This window comes from Podarcis tiliguerta (assembly GCF_965153285.1).
Source record: "Podarcis tiliguerta genome assembly, chromosome: 1".
Taxonomy (NCBI): Eukaryota; Metazoa; Chordata; class Lepidosauria; order Squamata; family Lacertidae; genus Podarcis; species Podarcis tiliguerta.
Genome location: NC_139534.1, coordinates 114,806,873 through 114,828,049, shown reverse-complemented (window position 1 = coordinate 114,828,049; position 21,177 = coordinate 114,806,873). Strand labels below are relative to the sequence as shown.

Sequence of the window (21,177 nt, the reverse complement as noted above, 5' to 3'; positions counted from 1 at the left end):
TATATAAATAATATAATTAATGCACTGGCAAAATTTCTGTAGGAAAGAAAATGTGGGAAAATAAACTTTAAAGCACATTTCCTTCAAATTGGCGCAAGAAAATGAACAGAGGTCTGAAGTCAGTGGCAACCATTTGGATAGATCTCCTGGATATGGAAAAAGGCTTCCACATGTAGACTGACTGTCCTTTCATGCAAGAAGTTTTCATGACTTATGCTCTTAAGGAGCATGCTGAACTCAGTTTTCAAATGTATATGTATATGCTAAGGAGTTTAACAATAAAGTAGAGTGTTTTGAAAACTGAAGTAATATTTTTATTGTCAACATAAAATTAAACATGTATTAACAATTTCTGCTAAAAATGTGTGTTATCAATGTGTCACTTATGTGAATTGTGTATGAGTTCATGCTTATCAAAATAAGAAATAAAGTGCTGCTGACCTGCCCCCCTAGTGGCGACTAGACTGTTTTGGTGTTTCTATCCTAGTTTCTAGCACTTCACCGTTTTATCTCAGGGAATGAATGACCGAGACGCCATTGCTGCCCTGATACAACCAGTAGAATGGGAAATGGTGACAATATCTTTAGTCTCCAGACAAGATATGATTATAGCTCCTTTACGGTAAACTTTTGAAGTGCCTTATAAAATTGGGAGCCTTATGAGAATTACTCTAGTGACCCATGTGCTATATGTATGTTATTTCAGGCCTCAACAGTGGATATTGTTTCCCCTGTACAGAAGATAATTTATAAGTTGCCTTTGGCCTCCAGAAGTTGCTAGATTTGCTCACATTAGCTGCCCAAGTGAGTTCACTCAGGGGAATTCTTCAGTATCCAGATTGCAGTTGATACAAGCTTCTCCAGCTGTATGCAGAAGACTCTTGGTTTGAGCAGGAAACATCCATGAGCTGTAACTGGCTTGATCTCTTGGAGGTTGTTCTGGAGCTGGAAGCTTTCCAGTTGGTGTAGGGGAGGGGTACCGTGTTCGGGGGGGGGGAGCTTCCTAAGTTTCAAGACCCATGCCATTCTACAGGTCTGGGACATTTAATCCCATGTTTAAGAAAATTAGCTAGGGCTGATGATGTCTGCATAGAAAGTGCTTGTTTAAAGGGCTTCCTTGGTGAGAAATGTGGCACAGCCATTCCTTAATGAGTTGAACACACATTTCCTTTGAATAGTTTGGCAGTTTGCCAGCTCCAACTCAGTAGTGTAGAAAAGAGAAGTATATGATTTACATTTATGCAAATCTTGTGTCTGGAAACCACACATAGGCAGCTGCTATGCTCCCATGAAGTAAAAAATGGTTGAGGCTCTGAAAAGACCCCAGCTCTACCATTTGCCTCTAGTGTTGTTATGGAAAAGGAAGCTTATATCAGTGAGTCCAAAGTTTATAAAGTATGAAAAAAACTGACTCTGCAGACCTGACTGCAAGATTAGTCTCAGTTTGGTTTATCACCTTTTTTTTCTTAAGTGAATGATTTAACAGTTGGAGGGAAAGTGTTAAAGGTATTTCTAGATAGTTTTTGTGTTCAAAATCTCATATTTCACATTATTATTTGAAAGTAATTGCATCCTGAAAAATCCGGTGCATTTTTTAAAAAAGCTTTTAATGTTAAACTTTGATAGCTTTGGAATTCTAAAATTTAAGTAGGTTTCATTATACTTCAAACTAAGGAGTTGCCAAATTTCAGTGCATTTTAAAAGACCAGCACTAAGAAGCAATATGGAGCCTTTAACTTTTACAATATTCTTAGACCATAGGACTTAGTATTATTGGGCATGTATGCTAAGATTAAACTAGCAGTTGCACAAATAAAAACACATTTATATGACACACATGGCTTTGTACGTACTGTGGTCACACAATCTTTCTCCTTGCATAAAAAACTAAAATGGAAAACAGCATGCTCCGTACTTAGCAGATATTCCTTTTCCTTACATTGGATCTTTATCTGTAAAGTAAATTTACTGGTGAGTGGTGCTGCTTTAGGACCAGGAGTATTGCTTCTGTGAGGCTATGCTTCCTGGCAAATGGTATATGACTTTGACCATCAAACAGAAGCTGGCTGGCTGGCTGACGGCCTGCCTGCCTGCCTGCTGCAACAGGCTTTTTGTCCAGAGGAGAGCACCAACACAATCGACATGGTAATATGATGTAAGCTTGCACTTTCCTACTAGAACTTGGCTCAGTCTTTTGCATGCAGCCTGTCTAGCAGTATGTTAGCTTAGGAACTGAAAGGGCCTGCTGCACCGAGGGCAGCAGTATCCAGTTTATATTTTTCTGTCAGCTACACTTCTACTCTTCTGTTTACACCACTTTTGAGGAAAACTAATGGCCTCCATCTTAATCTTAAATATTTTGGCGATTGAAGTGATGAGTTACCAGTGTCAAGGTGGGATAGACCAATGAAATGTTTCTGTTCAGACAAATGTTCTGATTGTAATGAAAGGCAGCATTACTTTTTATCTTGCCAGGGAAGACTAAATTCTGTTTTAATTCAGTGAAATTTTACAGGATTGAAAGCAACCACAGAGGTTCTGTGGAAAAAGGAAGCAGGTTTGTGTTCATTGGCATAACCATACCTATTTATTACAGAAACATTGGGCAGAAACTACAGCTGAGATTCCTGTGGTTTCGCCATGGTTTTAGCAAGGGCAGCCATCTGCTGCAAACTTTTCAAGGTCTGGTATCTTTACTTGGTTTGCAGTGTGGAAAAATCAGTTGTCCCACACAATCAGCATGGGATTAATCAGGATGGCAAATCTGTGGTCCTGCAGATATGGTTGGACTGTCATTTCCACCGTGGCTGGAGATGATGGGAGCTGGAGTCAAACAACATCTGAAGGGCCACAGGTTCCCCATCCTGCTTTAGCGGGAAGGGTATAATAAATTTATGAGGAAAGAAGATGGTGTAGTCTGACACAAAATAGTGTGTTATGCTGTGTGCTGAATTTCTGTCGCATATTGGGGATATGTTCATTGCAGAAGGACCATCTAAATTGTAATGGTGTTCCATGCCACCCCTTGATCTGGGTTACAGCTGAGATAGGAAGATTAACAGTTCTGGCTGGATATTTTGTTTTGGTACTTTCCCAATGTGAACCTGAATACCCACACCCCAAAGCTGCTGTTGATAATAGCCTCAATATTCTTCACTGATAGTGAACTGCTTTTTCAACTCCTGTGGATGAATTTTGTCTTGCTCTTTGCTAAATAGGCTGTTTTTGGACTACACAGACTAGAAGCATGCTGTTAAGAATTTGATTTCACTTGGCTAAAATGCATGGGAAATAGAACAGTTAAACTGAAAAGCCTATTAACATTTAATTTTTAAAACCAATAAGTGTCCATTGATTTCTGTACCGTTCTCGTAGTGAAGTGGGAAAAGGGTTGTTGATACACTGGCTTGTTTTACATGAAGACACACAAATGGGCAATGAGGACACACAAATGGGCAATGGTTATCTGTTTCGCCATTTTTCTCAGTATGTATAATAAATAATGTGGTAGTTGTGTTTGAAATTTGCAATAAAATGGATGCCAGTCACTTCTGCCCTATAACATAGGGCTGTTTTCAACTAATGAATCCCGTCAGTGGAATCCCTGCACAAGGAACTCGGCTTGCGTATCAGGGCTCCGCCCCCCAAATGGCTTTGGTGGGTCAGGAGAAACCCCAGAACAGCAGATAGTGTGAAGTGGGGAAGACAGTAGGAATCGTTCTGTCTGGCAGAAGGATTGCCTTAGCACAACTTCGAATTCCTCCAAAGTGAATATTAAGTTTCCCTGAGATTTCATTTTCATAGTGAAAGAAAGTGAAGTAGAACCAGCTGTAAACCTAATTGATGTTAGTGAACAATTGTTTTAACAGGTAAAGTAGAAAATAAGCTAATATGTTCAGGTCCTTAATCTTTCAGACACTCAGTCTGCATCCTTGGCCAAAAAGGACTTTTGAAGGGTAATGTGCTGTTCTCCAGAGCTAAACATTAAAATGCAAGGATGAAGAGTATTGCATGGTGTGGTTGGGTTTTATTAGAGTTTTTGAAAATGTGCTGTCTTTTTATTGTCTTCTAGGATATCTAGGTTTGAAACAAAGTTACAGGCTCGGAAACTCTGGATAAGCTCAATATCAAGATTCAAGGTAGAAAAATGCTAACGTGTGCTCCTTAACTTTTAAATGCTACTTGGGCTAGAAGTTTACTCATTAAGATTGTTTCCTTTTATTCTGACTTTGTTTTAACTTTTAAAAATGACTTGCTATCAGCATACTATTTCCCTTTCTGAACAGTTCATTAGGAGTAGGAAATTGTCTTTCATTCAGTACATAAAATGTAAAACTTTGACTCTATATTGTGGTTACCAAATCCTTGATGATTTTTACTAGTATGGATTTATTTATTTTTACGTTTAAAATGTAATGTTGCATAATGATCTTATTAAATTCTCAAGGATAATTATTTAAAAATGGCATCCATATTTTAGAAAATGATTATATGTATCTTCTACAATGGCTGGGAACCTTGCTGCTTTAGTCATTTTGATAAGTATAAATATACACGTTCTTACTCAACCTGTAGAAAGAGTAGAAGCCATTATCCCTGCTGCTTCATATGTAAAAAGGACTTTCTTAAAACTAATATTTGTCTTTATTTAATGAAGAATTATTATGCTGGTTTATTGTTGTATATTGGCCAGGTTCACCATTTTTGTATAACTCAATTTGTTAACATTATAAAATAAAACTTGAAGAGTTTATCCTTTTAATAACAATATTTTTCATTTTTACTGGGGTGGTGGAGGAAATATTCAGGAACTTCTGTTATCTCAGCTTCTAGATACAAGGGATTTGTGGTATAACACAGGGCTTACCATGATAATTTTCTTTACTTAGCTTTAAAGCTCTGAAATCTAACAAAAACTGTTTAGGGTCAATATGGTCACTTAATGCATTGTTTCCTCCCCTTCCTGCATATGTGGCTCCTTGTACAGGAGTTCCTTTGGGTCTTTCCATCCTCTTCATTGACAGCCCTCTCAAAAACTGACATTTTCTGTTGCAGGGAGGGCTGGGACATCCAAAGATGGATTGAACTAACTTTTTTCTCTCCACCCCTTCTTTATTTCAAATTTAATAACACAGTTTATGTACATCAGTTTTATGAGTATCATAAATTGATTGTTCTAAAGAGAAACTACAAATAGAAATCCAGTTTTGACTGAAATCTTGAATGGAATCTTATTCTTAATATGTGTAAAAGTATTTTAGCTCTTCGCTAACAATTTTCTTATATTGATTGAGCAGGAGCTGAGCAGCAATGTGGTTAGCCTCGAAGCAGATATAATGGTGTCAAAATGCAGTTCAGAGAACATATACTTAGAGGGCACAGAAACTAATATGGTAAGTCTGTATCTAATTCAATCAGAAATCACTATCTTTTTAAATAGTCTACATAATGCTGGCATTTCTTTGGAAGAAAACTTCAAATCACATTGCTCAATTTCTCTTATGACTATTGGGAGGAATTCACCATTGGGCTCTTCTGATTGTTCCATCAGCACAAACATTTCAGCTTGCCATCGGAACCAGAGGCGTCGCTCAACAGCAGTAGCGAGTAGACCCCCATCGCACCCGTGCCTCCATCCCCTCAAGCTTCCAAACCCTTTTACGGGATCGTTTGCCTTTGGAGAGATACGCCAGGGGTGCCGCTGGGTCCCCAGCACCCAAAACTTCCTTTTGGGTTTTTTCCAGAGCTCACAGCACCTTTGTGAAGCTGCAATCTCCTGTTGAGCTCCGATTTCCCCGGAGAGGTTAAATCTGCGTACGAAATGGCCCATGCAGCACCCATATTTTTTTGGAATTGCTGTATATTGCTAATAATTCTAAAACAAAACTTTTTGGGTTTCTGAAAAAGCAATCTATATTGTGTTAAATTGAGGAGTTTAGTTTTGAAACTTTATATATTACTTATTATTAAAGTGGTGATAGTACTTTTTGTGGTTATGTTTATTGGTTCATAGCTTTTTCAATATCTAGGTTTTCTTTTCTGTACAGAGGAAACTGGTATAATTAAGTACTTGCAACATACTTGTTTGGAGTTAATGCCCCCTTAAAATAAAATCAAAACCGGTATAAAGAGAATTGAACTAATGCAAAGCACAAAATATATGTATGACTTTATATTGAGCTTAGTCCATGAACTCTATTCTTGTGGCAGCTGGAAGTTAATATCACTATTTACCAATGTGTGGCCTATATCTTAACAATGGTTAAGGGATCAGGTAGGGTAAAGCAATTGCAAACTATCTTCCCCTGTCAAGCATTATTTCTCTCAATACCTTCACATAGAATTTGCACTCTAGGCAGAGATTGGATAAGGTGGTGATGTGGCTTATCCTGCAATTTCACCAATGCAGTTAGAGGTGATACCTATTTTGATCTTGTTTGTGGACATTTCTATTTAAAATAAGTTCTCAAATCACTTCACAATTGTTTAGTTGTTGTTTGACATTAATAATAGTAACTACTTATAGCAGTGGTTCCCAATCAGCTAAGTACTGTGGACCCCTGTTTTTCAAAAACCAAGTCGTGGAACCACTACTTTTGAAAATGTTGATATCTCTGTGGTGGTTTTTGTTATGTTAATTTTGCCACACACCTCCTGGGTGGGTAATGCAGAGCCTCTGATGTCCGCAGACCACCAGTTGGGAACCACTGGCTTATAGCATTAGTATCTTTTCAAAGTGCAATTAAATGGAGGCTATCCCCCACACCGCCCATAGCTATCTACAGTGAGAACGTAGTGGAATAAGTGCTGTTAAGTGCTATAGGTTGAGAGAACATTCCAGTTTAATTTGGAGAATAGCAAGGACAGGTATAACTCAGGATTACAAGTATTTTCATCATCTGAGTTCCTCTTCATTTAACTGCACTGAATGAGCATATTATAGGGAAAGTGGGTACTGCCTTGTTTGCTGGGTATATCTGTGGTGCTTTCCATTACTTGTTTGGTCTCAATTTTCCAACCGTGGCATGTGGAAATAAACTTTCAATTATTTACGGATTTTTTAAAATGTTATATGATATTCTTTGGTGTAATGCACAAGACCATAAGGAGGTAGGTATGCAAAATTCAAGTTGAAAGTCCATGAAATATAGTTGAGTTAGTCCTTAAGTGATTAATATAATCTATCCAGGATGGAGAGCTCATATAATGTAGTGGTGAAAGAGCAATGATCTGGAAGGTTGCCAGTTTAATCTTATATTTGCTACTAACTCCCTAAGTTACTTTAGGCAAGCCACTTTAGGCATTACCTAGTGCCCATTTGCACTACTTACATAGCTGTTGTGAGTATTTACATAGCACTTGCAGTGAGATATGATTTATATGACTCGTTTTGGACATTGAGAACAATGCAAATACTCCTTTTGTTCTATTATTATTACTACTGATAGTATTGCTGCCTGTATTCAGCTGAATTTTATCATACGTTAAGTCTGGAATATTGCCTGTAGTTTGTCTTTAAAGATTCCATGGTCATATTTAAAAATGTAAAACCTTAGTAGAAAAGTCATACTGTAAAAGTTGTAATTTTTATTTTGTAAGATATGATTAGTAATAGTAACTGGTTTCAACGCTCTTTCCCCCCGTCACAGTAAGCTGTGTTGGAACAAAAATGCAATGAAAGAAACACTGGATGAATGAATGAAAAGCCCTGCTTTGCAGTTCCTCAGCATGGCAGGACTACAACTCATGACCCCGGCTTCCTCACCAATGGGTCCTTTTTTTGGACTTCCATGGCAACAAGAAGCAATTCATGATAATATTTACACACCAAGAAAATACCAGGTACTAATGACAATGTTAATATTTGTTAAGCAAAATGAAATCTGGCTGCTTCCTGGAGACTGACCGTGAGGCTGGTATCCGTCTTACATGCATTTCCATTAGAATGAACCACAGTGAAAAGAGACCCTTTTCTCTTCTTCGCTAACACTAGAAGCAGTGAAGATATCAGCACTAGCGTCTTTGGCTTACTGAGATAATTTATTATAGTGCCAGCAATTAGCTTGTCACACTTGAGGGATATTTGACTAAACAGAAGAGTATTTGATTAAAGTGCTCATGGTCTTACCATGAAGTTGCTACTTTGATGAAGATTAAATAAATAAGAGTGAATAAAAATATGTGAGGAAACATCCGTGACAATAAGCAGTCTTCCTCTTTGCATAAATGGAACTACTTTCTTTTCTATTATCGTTGTTATTTGTCACCTATGTCTTGCCTTTGTCATGGGCTGAATGATTCCAGCTGCCCTGCCTCAGAGGACTTCTCTGGTCTCTACTGCCTAGTAGACAGGGACTATGTGGAAACACCAAGAAAAAACAAAGATGAGCGTAGGAAATGCTACTTGTATAATCCTGCCATCATATAATGGTTCTGTTCCTGATATCAGACTTAAGTATGTTTTATATTTTGCAAGTCTTAAAATAACTTTGAGAGCCTCTAAGGCAGGCATTCCCAAACTCGGCCCTCTAGATGTTTTGGGACTACAACTCCAAACACCCCTAGCTTACAGGACCAGTGGTCAGGGATGATGGGGATATATGGGGATATAAAGTGGAACATAAGCATTATAAATAAATAAGAACTCAGTAAAACTTTCAGAACTGCATGTTTCAAGAACACCGCTCTTCATTTTAAAGTGATTCTGGCAAATTACAACTTTTATGAAAAATTCACATAACGTCAGTTGTTTTCAAGGTTTGAATACTAAATATTTTAGAGCTGATTTAGGTAAGCCATTTGTTGCTCATACTGAAGTCTTTATGTAACTACTCCTGTAAGCTCATCCATGCAATAAAGTTATGTTAGAATAGGATTTCAGGGGATAAGGATCTTAAGGTCCTGTTGAAAACTTTACATGACAGTTTGCTGTACTGCAACTATTCCATGTGTAAAGCGTTCACAGAAAAATTCCAAAAGGTATATCACAGGGTGGAAGGAGAAATGTCAGATAGACTTTTAGATGTTTTAGGTATGCAGTTCATTGACTTTCTTTGGCTGATTGGATTGTCTTTCATTGAGTCAGCTGAAACCTGTCTACATGTAATTTTAATGATTCTTTTTTTAAAAAAAAAATAAAACATTTTGTATTTGCCAATACAGGTTGAACTGCTGGAAGCAGCTCTGGATCATAATACAATAGTCTGTTTAAACACTGGCTCAGGGAAGACTTTTATTGCAGTACTACTCATTAAAGAACTGTCTTATCAGATCAGGGGAGATTTTAACAAAAATGGAAAAAGAACAGTATTCTTGGTCAACTCTGGTAAGGAAGTAATACACATTTTTGTACGGGACATAATTGATAAGGATTGGATAAGTGTTCAAACTGTACCATAAAATTAGTGGGCAATACTACTAACATTTTAAAATTAAGTAGTACCATAATTTTATAATGTTAATTTTGTATTAAGGTGTTATAGTGCTAAACTACAGTTAACACTGTACTACAGGAATGTTAATTCTGGTCCTAACCAGTTTCTTTAATTAAAAAAAGAAAGCATGGCCACCTAGCACTAATTAAATACTTGTTTAACACACACCCCATGCCAAAACTTTCTTTTGAAAGTAAAATGTTTTGTTGCGTAAAAATAGAAGAATTACAGAGAAAATAAAGATGACAATGATTGGTTGACTGTATTTTATGGATGCCCAGTAAAATGTGAGTGAATGAAGCATGACAATCCCACACTATTGCTATGGAATCACCCCTATGATTGCATGTACACAGTTGGAATCCCATTACAAAGTAGTTGCTTTGCTGCCTAAATTCCACTTTTTCTTCCCTATACAGCAAACCAAGTTGCTCAGCAAGTGTCAACTGTTAGGACGCATTCAGATCTCAAAGTGGGAGAGTATTCAAGTTTGGAAATAACTGAAGCATGGACAAAAGAGAAATGGAACCAAGAATTTGCTAAGTATCAGGTAATGCAAATTAATATACCATGTTGTTGTTGTTGTTGTTCAGTCATTTAGTCGTGTCCGACTCTTCCACTGCCTCCCACAGTTTGGTCAGACTCATGCTGGTAGCTTCGAGAACACTGTCCAACCATCTCGTTCTGTTGTCCCCTTCTCCTTGTGCACTCAGTCTTTCCCAACATCAGGGTCTTTTCCAGGGAGTCTTCTCTTCTCATGAGGTGGCCAAAGCATTGGAGTCTCAGCTTCAGGATCTGTCCTTCCAGTGAACACTCAGGGCTGATTTCCTTAAGAATGGATCGGTTTGATCTTCTTGCAGTCCATGGGACTCTCAAGAGTCTCCTCCAGCACCATAATTCAAAAGCATCAATTCTTCGACGATCAGCCTTCTTTATGGTCTAGCTCTCAATTCCATACATCACTACAGGGAAAACCATAGCTTTAATATACCATAAGCCCCTGCAAATTATAAACCAGTGTCATAGTTTAAGGTTTTATTTTTTTTAGGATGATTTGCAAAGTCTCCACCCCCATCGTTCTGCCCGGATACTGAGGTCCAGCACCGAGGGCCTTCTGGTGGTTCCCTCGCTGCAAGAAGCCAAGTTACAGGGAACCAGGCAGAGGACCTTCTCAGTAGTGGCACCTGCCCTGTGGAATGCCCTCCCCCCAGATGTCAAAGAGAAAAACAGCTACCAGACTTTTAGAAGACATCTGAAGGCAGCCCTGTTTAGGGAATCTTTTAATGTTTAACAGACCACTGTATTTTAATATTTTGTTGGACGCTGCCCAGAGTGGCTGGGGAAACCCAGCCAGATGGGCGGGGTATAAAATGCTATGGAGGTCATCTGTAGGCATTTCATACCTATATTCCAGTACTACCCCAGCCCACTAAAAGATGAGCACAACAGTAGAGACTACTTAACCACTAAAAACCTGGGTAGATTAAAATGTTTACAATGGCTCCTAAAAACCAGTACCAGATGTGTTTTCCTGGGGAGAGCATTCCACAGATGGGGAGCCACTACTGAGCAGCATGTTCAAAAGATTTATACCCCACTCTTTAGCCATAAAAGCTCCCAGAGAGGCTTTGGAAATGGTCCTGGAGAGTAGATGGAAATGGAAGATTTTATTTCAGTTGAGTGGCCTTTGGGCAGAATTAAAATGCACTTCACTTAATGTTGTCTCAGGTACAAGTGAATGGTCAATTGTTTGTTTTAACCTACATTTTGTATAGAGGGATGAGTGAATGCTTAATTTTTATTAATGCTGATTAAAAATCTTATAAAATAACATTCAGTTTTTTTCTTGCATCTCTTCATATTTCAGGTTCTGGTAATGACCTGTCGTGTCGCTTTGAATATTTTAAAAAATGACCATTTATCCCTGTCAAACATTAATCTTCTTATTTTTGATGAGTGCCATCTTGCAATTCAGGATCACCCCTATCGAGAAATTATGCAGGTAGGTTGTGACGCATCTATATAGCTTTAACCACTGACAAAACAAATAAGTAGGCAAACTGAAGGGTTTGCATATTACACATTAATATTTAACTTGGCATTTATTTTGATCCGTTTTTGGACTGGCCTTCAGATTACTCTCTTAATTGGGGATATCCACCTCCCCCTTGTTTCTAGAATAAATGAACAGACCATAATAGGCAGCACTGGTTGAAGTGTGTGCTTTCCTGTCGCCTTGACTTGCATTCCTACCCCCATGTGGGCACTGTGGCTCACTCAGTGTGCACCAAGCCTCCTTCTCTGTATTTCTCTCATTCTCGTGCCAGCTGCTTTCCCTTGAGGAAATAGTTCTCCCACTTGCCAAGGACTGGGGTGGAGGGATTGCATTTCTTTGCTCATCAGATGCTGCAAAGTGACTGGGAAAGGAAAGGAACGGAGCCAGTGCAGACAGAATGGTCAATAATAAACTATTTTTGTCCTCAGTGTGCAAGGATAGTAGTACCTGTTACATTTCGAAGTTCTCTTCAGTCACCACTGACTGTAATGGAGGCTAATGAAGGTGGAAATGGTCTGATTAAACATATTCCATCAAGGAGGTCTAAAAGTGGAGCACTAGATGCTGTTTTAAATGTTGGCAGGCTTCCTTGAAACTATCCAGTGAACAAGTTGGCAGAAAATTTGTGGTGACCTCTCATTGCCAAATGTTAAATCAGAAACATCAGGAGAGCTTACTAAGTAGCCATTACATTGCACAAATCAATGAACCTGGGCTTGCACCTGATTCTGCAGAGTTCTTGGGCTTCCTCCTTTGGAAGCATGCAGTTTAGGGATTGAAGCTACATTAATTTTCTCTTATTTAGGATCACATGACCTATAGGACTTCAAAACTGTTACCCTACTGCACTAACTTGAAAAGTTGTTGTTTAAAACAAAAGTCCTGTTACTTTTAAATATCAAAATATTAGAAGGATCATTTCCAGTTCTGGGGTCATCAGGTTTATGTGTGTGAGGCATGAACTCTCTTTTTTTCATCCCCCCTGCAGGAGTTCAGTAAGCCTCTTCTCTCATTCATTCTGCTCCTCTAGGATTTGTGTCATGCTGGAAAAGAAGGCGCAGAACTCCACTGTTCGCCACTGGGATCCTTTTCTTGATTTGGATCCCCCCCACTCTACTTAAGAGCAAACTTAACCTTGTGGGTTATTCTGGTTTATTTTTCAGCTTTGTGAGAGTTGTCCATCATGCCCCCGAATTTTAGGACTAACAGCTTCCATTTTAAATGGGAAATGTGATCCAGCAGAGTTGGAAGAGAAGATTCAGAAATTGGAGAACATTCTAAAGAGTAGTGCGGAAACTGCAACTGATTTAGTGGTTTTGGACAGGTACATTTTGTTATTTTTGAATTTTGTGTTGAATACCATTCATAAAAAAAAACACGTTGGAAGAGGTGACTTGATATCTATATGCTTGGTGTGCTGTTGTTGTTGTTTTAAATAAAAATTAATCTAAACACTCAACGGCATTCTTTAAACCTATTTCAATAAAGTAAGGCCAGGTTGAATTTGCATTTTGCTGTGCACCCCATATAGCTTTTTAGAATTACCAAATCTGTAATTGTGCCATTTAAACAGCAGTTTAAAATGTGGCTGACCAGCTTGTTTGTTTGTGTTAAAGGTATACTTCTCAGCCTTGTGAGATTGTGGTAGATTGTGGACCATATGCTGACAAAAGTGGGCTCTATGAAAGGTTGTTAACGGAGCTGGATGATGCACTTCACTTTCTGAATGATTGCAACATATCTGTACTGTGTAGAGAGAGAGATTCTACCTTAATTTCTAAACAGGTATGGGCACATGATTTATCATTGTTCCTGCATTGCTTAACTGCAGTTTGGTCTAACCTCTTAATAGAAATATTTACTGCTTTCTTCCAGAAATACTGCCACTTTTAAATTATTCGTACTCATTATTAAGACAATCAGTTTGGCAAGGTAGCATACATTTTCAGCTACTTCTCCAGAAGATCAGACTTTAGTACTTCAGCCAAGTATGGGAAAGAAAGTGCACTTCAAATAATGACCAAGTAGTAGGCAGGGGACTGAGGTCACTCTTGATGCTAATTTGCTCAGTACCACAAAATTTTACATGTCTCAGAATCTGTCCCTTGTTTTACCTAGTCTGAGATTATTTTATGACATCTGAACAAATATACAGTAGAAACTTTCCAGGATTTTCCCTACAAGCAGCTTGTACTTGAGCAAGAAAAAATAGTTCAGACAGTGATCTGTTTCAGTCATGAACTTGCTTTATGAACTTGTATACTTCTAATCTGCACACCTTCCCGGGTGTTCCAATTCCCTCCCTCACACCCTTGTTTATGGTAACTATAGTTTTCCTTGGTATATTGAACCAGTGTAACACAATGAGTTTCTGGTTCTGTTATGGAGGCATACTATAGTTTGCAGTAATGATAATTTGTGCAGTTTGGACATCAAGACAAATTACGGTTAGCGCATAATATTCTTAGATCATGCTGCAGGTATACTGATTTGTTTTATCCCACTTCACCCCCATGGTGTTTCCACAATATTGCTTACAAAAGTAACAAAATTGTGAAAGCTATTTTTAACTAACAAAGTGAAAACACAGGGGAACAAATTTCAGAATCTCTAGATGAACCCTCCTTCGTGTGTCTTACCTAGAACTTTGTTCTTCACAAAGTATGGTAGCACAAGTATTGATGCACAATTCTGTAATTGGTGCCATGTCTCTCTGCTAAACCTTTACAATTCAGAATCTGGTCATCTATCAAACCAGACCAATGTGTGATTTAAAAAAAACAAAACCCCAGGAAAATGTAGCTATGCAGTTCATTCCCTTCCTTTCTTGCTTTCTGAAATGATACTTATCTGGAACAGTAATCCCTGTATATATCATTAGTTTATCTACAAAGAAGCAAATGTGCATTGCAGTCCTTCCCCCCCCCCCCCCGCCCTCTAAATCAGAGGTTGGCAACCTAAGGCCCATGGGCTGGTTCCAGCCCATGAGTCATGAGTTTCCTGGCATGGGGATTCCATGCTTTTTTTTGTGGTGCCATTTTTTTTCTCACCGTGGGGACCGACTTCTGGGTTGGAAGAGTGCTGGAAATAGCGTGTGCGCATGTGCCCAGGCGCTTCTCCGTCCCGGAAATGCACCGAAAATAGCGAGTGCGCACTCGCACGGGTGCTCCTCACCCGGAGGAGTGCCCATATACGTTATTTCCGGCTCACTTCCGGGACGGAGGGGCACCTGTGCACATGCGCACACGCTATTTCCAGTGCTCTTCCGACCTGAAATAGCTTGGGCGTGGGCATGGATGCTCCAGCCCACCGAGAGGTCTTGCCAGGGAGTGGACCAGACCGGCCTCAAAAAACTTTGCTGACCACTGCTCTAAATAATGGTTTGTGGGCTCAGTGTAAGCTGTGTCAACTGCTACAGTGCCATACCAAACGGATGAATTTAATTTGTTTGCAGATACTGTCAGACTGCCGAGCAGTGTTGCTTGTTCTGGGACCCTGGTGTGCTGATAAAGTAGCTGGGATGATGGTGAGAGAGCTACAGAAGTACATAAAGCACGAGCAAGAGGAGCTGCACAGGAAATTTTTATTGTTTACAGATACTTTCCTAAGGAAAATACATGCACTCTGTGAAGAGCACTTCTCACCTGCCTCACTTGACCTGAAATTTGTAACCCCAAAAGTCATAAAACTGCTTGAAATCTTGCGTAAATACAAGCCCTATGAACGGCAACAGTTTGAAAGTGTTGAGTGGTATAATAATCGGAATCAGGATAATTATGTGTCCTGGAGTGATTCTGAGGATGAGGACGAAGATGAAGAAATAGAGGAGAAAGAGAAAACAGAAACCAATTTCCCTTCTCCCTTTACTAATATTTTATGTGGAATTATTTTTGTGGAAAGAAGATACACAGCAGTTGTTTTGAACAGGTATGATTTCTTTTAAAAAAAATAAAAAATATTGTGAATTGCAAAAGAGCTAATTGAACGTTAATCCGGAATTATTATAGAAGAAATATGTCCAAATTCTCATGAAGCCTGCTAGTTTTTGCAAATCTCTGCAAACCACATTTCATAAAAAGGAGAAAAAGATCGATAGAACCACAACATAACATAAAAACCCTTAAGAATCAGCAAAAACAACTTGTAAATATATTTAAATGATTTAAATGTAGTAAGGCTATGTGGAATACGCAGTTATCAACTGTTTAAAAGCTTAGGATAATTTTTAATAGAATTCAGAAGGGTTTTTTTGCCACAAATACCAGGCACACAAGCAAAGGTGATAATACACAGAGTAATTATGTATGTATGTATGTATGTATGTATGTATGTATGTGGGGATATAGAGATAAAACAACTTCCACTTTTCTGTTTGAAAGTATCCTGACTAGTTTTGTATATTGCCACAATTCATGTCCTCTTCATAAACAGAAAAACTAAAGCCTTGTTAACAGAAACAAATTTAATTTTGGCTGCTTTATGGTATACAAGATATGTAACAAAGCAACAACTAAAACAGTAAATAAATAATGAACAGATTACTTCTACTTACAATGAAGTTTTATGAAGTCAAACTAAATTATTAAGCTTGTTGAAGGGAAAGCTGCAGGGAAAATGATACTGAGTAAAATTTTATTTGCATATAAAAACTGAGTTTATTGAAATGAGGGAGGAAAGGAGTCAATTGGGAAGTGTTCATTATGATTTAAAAGAATTTTACTTAAGATCTTTGTATTTCATAAGACTGAACTTTTCTTTCATTCTTCAACCAAAGGCCACTGTAAGGAAAAAAAAATAAAGAGCAGTAGAAAATTCCACTGTGTGTGTGTGTGTGTGTGTGTGTGTGTATATATATATATATATATATATATATATATATATATATATTGGGAGGGGGGGTAGGAATGACAAACTTATCATTTAGCAGCTCTGTTTTAGCAATTGCTTCTTATAAAATGCTTCTCAAGATATGAGGATTCCATATTATATACATTCATACATGCCATCTTTATAGACATACAAAGCCATCTTATTGGCTCTATAGCAAACCATGTGACCGTATGTGTTCTGGTACTTCCCAATGAGGGATAAAATTAGTTGCTGGCAGAGAGAGCAAGAAAGGAAAACACTTGTAATTTCCTTGATTTCTCTGCCAAAGAAAAGAGAAGCAATGCTGTGAGTGAATTTACGGCAGCACTCTCCTTCATAGAAATGTAGGGCATAGGGCAGGGCAAGGTCTGGCCATGGCTACTTGTAGAGGCTGTTAGAATCACAGGCCGCTTAAAGCATGAGGAATTTTAAAACATAATCTTCCCTTGTCAAGTGGGTAATGTGTAAATTAAGCCAGTGGAAGCTTATCATCAGAATGACTAAATCCAGGAACAGGTTTCCAAGAGAATAGGAATTTCCTATGGATTGCTTTTCTCTGAAATAAGAACCTTGGTTTTGCTGCATGGTGGGGTTATGTGATGATCAGTCCCTACTAAATTAGCACTCTTGGGACTTGTTAGATATAATATTTTCTGTTCTAGACTTTGGGACCATTAAGAATACATGAACTAAATGTTCTTGATGATACCTTTTATGCTTCAAAAGTAAGACTGTATTTCTCTGTGTCGGGTATAGAACCACTGGAGGAATTTATTTTAAGAATTTGAAATGCAAATGCCGCCTTGATATCAAGAAGATGATTAGCTTACATTTTCCCAACTATTTTCTCAACTACTTCCAAAATGTGTATAATGTGTTTAGGTTGATAAAAGAAGCTGGCAAACAAGACCCAGAGCTGGCTTACATCAGCAGCAATTTTATAACTGGACATGGCATTGGAAAGAATCAGCCCCGTAGTAAACAGATGGAAGTAGAATTCCGAAAGCAGGAAGAGGTAACTTTAATGAAAATAATTGTACAAAAATGCTGTATAGTTGCTTAACCTTTAGAACCTTTGCAAAGTCCAGAGATTCTGCATCTTACAAATTCTGCATAGTTCTTATAGATCAATATGTAGAAGCACACAAGTTTCTGAAGCAAACCTGAATTTTAAAACAAAAATGACAAACAACAGCTGGCTGAAATTGTACTGCTTATGAGCTAAGGTTTATGTTGAAAATACTACAGAATGAAAATTTTTATTCCTGGTTTAAAACTTTAGCTATTTTTCAAAATGTTACTTTGATAACGGATTTGCTGTCTCCGTGAAGGTACTGTAAATGCCCTGTTTTTGAAATACTGATACAGTTTTAGTTCTTTTTGTGTGCGTGACACACACAAAATGAAATGTAAAGGAAAATGCAACTTTTTAAACAAAATCTTTTTTTTTCTTCTAAAAGCAGCGATAAAATTTAACAGACTGGGTCCCTCCTCCCCAGAAAAATATAAAGGGCTTTACTTTTACACTTTGGCAAAAGTGTGCCAGCCTGCTTTCAAAGATGAATAATACCTTTTTTAAAGAAGGAATAGAACAGCACAACATTATGGAATTTTTGGGTGTATCCCCCCCCCCCATAAGACCATAGTTGCTGTGTGATCTGATTTCCATTGTCTGCATCAAAGACTTCAAAACCAGTGGGTTTCTATCAAAGGCCTCTGTGGTGATAAAAATAGTGGTTTAATTATAGGGATGTTATACTATTTACCTTGTTAGTATGAAGAAGAGCTGAAAGTATTCAAATCCCACTTTTTTCTAGTAGGCTGTTTTTGTAATTACAAAATTATTTTCTGGTTAAAACCTGTCTTTGCTAACTGATGGCTTGTGAACGAATTTGTACACTTGATTATTGAATTCTGAAGTGTGTATTAAACTTTTGTCAAGCTGATGATTTTAATAACTGATTGGTCTTAGATATGTATCTTCTTGGTTGCTTTTGTAGGTACTTAGAAAATTTCGAGCACACGAGACCAACTTACTAATTGCAACTAGTATTGTAGAAGAGGGTGTTGACATACCAAAATGCAATTTGGTGGTTCGTTTTGATTTGCCCACAGAATATCGTTCCTATGTGCAGTCCAAAGGAAGAGCCAGGGCACCTATCTCGAATTACATCATGTTAGCAGATTCAGACAAAATAAAATGTTTTGAAGAAGATCTTAAAACCTACAAGGCAATTGAGAAGGTATGTGGCAAAAGAGAATGAGTAACAAAAATAAAAATTGCTAGACACTCAAGCAGCAATAAAAATGGGGGAAAGGGTGCTTGGCCCCAATCAAAACACTCTTCTTAGAAGAAATATGGTGAACCTGGGCTGAAGAAGACTTAAGGGCTGGAGACTTGAGAATCCAAGCTTAATTGAAAATTATGGCTTGAAAAATGATAGGAGGAAGTGACTAGGGCAGAAGGTTTGAATATCAATTGTTTGGATGGGTTGGAAAAGCTGCAGGAAGGGGCCTAGTGAGTAAAGTGTGAGGGGTGGGTTAAATAAAAATTCAGTCCCTGGGTGCCTCAGGGTCTGAAAAAGGATCTGGCCAGCCTTTTCACCCAGGCCTACTACATAGCAGATGAGTAAAAGGATGGAAGACCCCCCCCCCTTTCCTTAATTTAGACAAATATTCCAGGTATGAACATTCATTTGAGACTCCCACCTCCATTTCTGTTTTCACTGCATCCTGTAACAGGTTGCAAATTTCCCACAAAATGTACTGTTGGCCAATACTGATTCAGCCCCTTCCATTTGTGATTCCCAGGGCAAGTGCCCTCTTTAAAGGTGCTGGGGGGTAGCTAAAAGTGGCAAAACAGTTATTGGAGCTAGTCAGTAGCTTTTGTATACAGTATGAGGAGGTTGTAACATAGGCTAGGGCTTAGCCACAGCTGCTTAATACAGCTCTAGGTAGTTTCTCTCTTCATTCTTCCACATTCTTATACTTAATTATTTAAGTGCCTAGGGAAAAAATCATTGCAGTTTTGAAAGGTTTAGTCTGCCATCTTGATTCAAAATCATGTCTAATTGTATAGACAGAATCCAGCTTCTTGATATTGGGAACCAATTGATATTGCAAAATTTGGCTATATTTTAAGAGGTATCGAAATGCATGGAGAACAGGAAAAAAGAGACATTAAACTTTGCAAAATACATAGATCAGTTCTGAGTTGCATAGAATTATCATCATTCTGTCATATGTATGTTTTAAAGATCCTGAGGAACAAATGCTCGAAGTCTGTGGATACTAGTGAAACCGAAAATGAACCCATTATAGATGACGATGATATATTTCCACCATATGTGCTAAGACCAGAAGACGGCGGTCCAAGAGTCACAATAAACACTGCTATTGGGCACATTAATAGGTATGAAATCTATTGGTGTTTCAATTTTGACACAATTTGCTGAATTTCTAAGACTGCCTGCTTTAGCCTGAGGGAAACTGTCTTTAGATCTGAGGAAATTGTTCTGGTAGTGCTATGGATTCCCTTTATTAAAAAAATAAGGCAATCAAATCTTTAAAAATATTGATTTATATCATTATTAGGATACTCGTGCAGAAGAATGTTTTAATGGTACAGAAGAATCTGCTTATGTTTTAAATCCCCCTATAAGGATCAACAAGTATCGTTCTGTGAACTTGAAATTGATCCCCTTAGGGAAGCAACTAATCATACCAGTTACAAGTTACCCTGCTCTCTTGCTATGTAATCTTCCACTCAGCGTGGCTTACTGGCATAAATAAATGCTGACCAGTGCATGTCTTACGCAGCAATCCAAAACCCCTTTGTGCTGGGTTGGAGTTAGAGTCAAGCACTGGTGGGTGGAAGTTCTGCTGGCAGGATCCTTTCTGGCTGCAGACAGTTGACAGACCTCAAATTTGATTAATCACTGCCCTTCACCCACCTTACCCAAGCATGGTGCTCCCTTACTCTTAAAGGTAAAGGGACCCCTGACCATTAGGTCCAGTCGTGGCTGACTCTGGGGTTGCGGCGCTTATCTCACTTTATTGGCCGAGGGAGCCAGTGTACAGCTTCCAGGTCATGTGGCCAGCATGACTAAGCCGCTTCTGGCGAACCAGAGCAGCGCATGGAAACACCGTTTACCTTCCCACCGGAATGGTACCTATTTATCTACTTGCACTTTGGCATGCTTTCGAACTGCTAGGTTGGCAGGAGCAGGGACCGAGCAACGGGATCTCACCCCATCGCGGGGATTCGAACCACCAACCTTCTGATCAGCAAGCCCTAGGCTCTGTGGTTTAACTCACAGTGCCACCCGCGTCCTGTTACTCTTAGGACACTGTTTATTTCTGTGGTGTACAAATGTTCTACTAAATCTCATTTTTAGCTGAAATTGTATGTAGAGAATCCAGTTTAATTCTGTTGTTAAAGCTTGGGTAATCATTCTCACTGTATAGTAGAACTGCTCTGCCCTTAAGCTCAGTTGGGTTGTCAGATAGTTATTACTGTTCATCCTTAACAGCGATTCCAGTTGAGGACTCTGAGCCTTGACTTTTAACATATTGGCTCCTCCTTCCCCGTTCATTTCTAGTATCTGATTTAAAAATGTCCACTCAATCCCTGACCTTTCCTTGTTTAACAAGAAGGTCTGAAGGGGGCTTATAAGTACATTCGGCCCCAACATGACCAGGAACCTTTCTGATTATGAGGCAGTTTGCAACTTTGTTCAGCTGAACGTTCAGGTTTCCTGTAGACTTTTCAAGAAGATCAGAGGTGGAGCAGCTGCAGGGATGTTGGAAGCAGGGCTA

The 21,177-nt window shown here is 38.5% G+C and overlaps 1 protein-coding gene across 3 annotated transcripts in view; it reads left to right on the top strand.

Moving 5' to 3' along the window:
- The window catches only part of DICER1 (dicer 1, ribonuclease III), a 55,640-nt gene that overhangs the window by 6,333 nt on the left and 28,130 nt on the right, over positions 1–21,177 (top strand). For 2 of the 3 annotated variants that reach the window (XR_014509499.1, XM_083433302.1), the window contains exons 2-13: positions 4,073–4,139; positions 5,298–5,393; positions 7,650–7,842; positions 9,163–9,325; positions 9,854–9,984; positions 11,302–11,436; positions 12,654–12,814; positions 13,107–13,275; positions 14,945–15,417; positions 17,242–17,374; positions 18,360–18,602; positions 19,617–19,771. Coding sequence is in view for 2 of the 3 variants with exons in the window: in XM_083433302.1 (XP_083289428.1) it covers positions 7,699–7,842; positions 9,163–9,325; positions 9,854–9,984; positions 11,302–11,436; positions 12,654–12,814; positions 13,107–13,275; positions 14,945–15,417; positions 17,242–17,374; positions 18,360–18,602; positions 19,617–19,771 (1,907 nt within the window). In the remaining variant the exon portion in view is untranslated. Of the gene's footprint in view, positions 1–4,072; positions 4,140–5,297; positions 5,394–7,649; positions 7,843–9,162; positions 9,326–9,853; positions 9,985–11,301; positions 11,437–12,653; positions 12,815–13,106; positions 13,276–14,944; positions 15,418–17,241; positions 17,375–18,359; positions 18,603–19,616; positions 19,772–21,177 lie in introns of those variants that run through there. The other variant, XM_083433303.1, reaches the window with a different exon arrangement.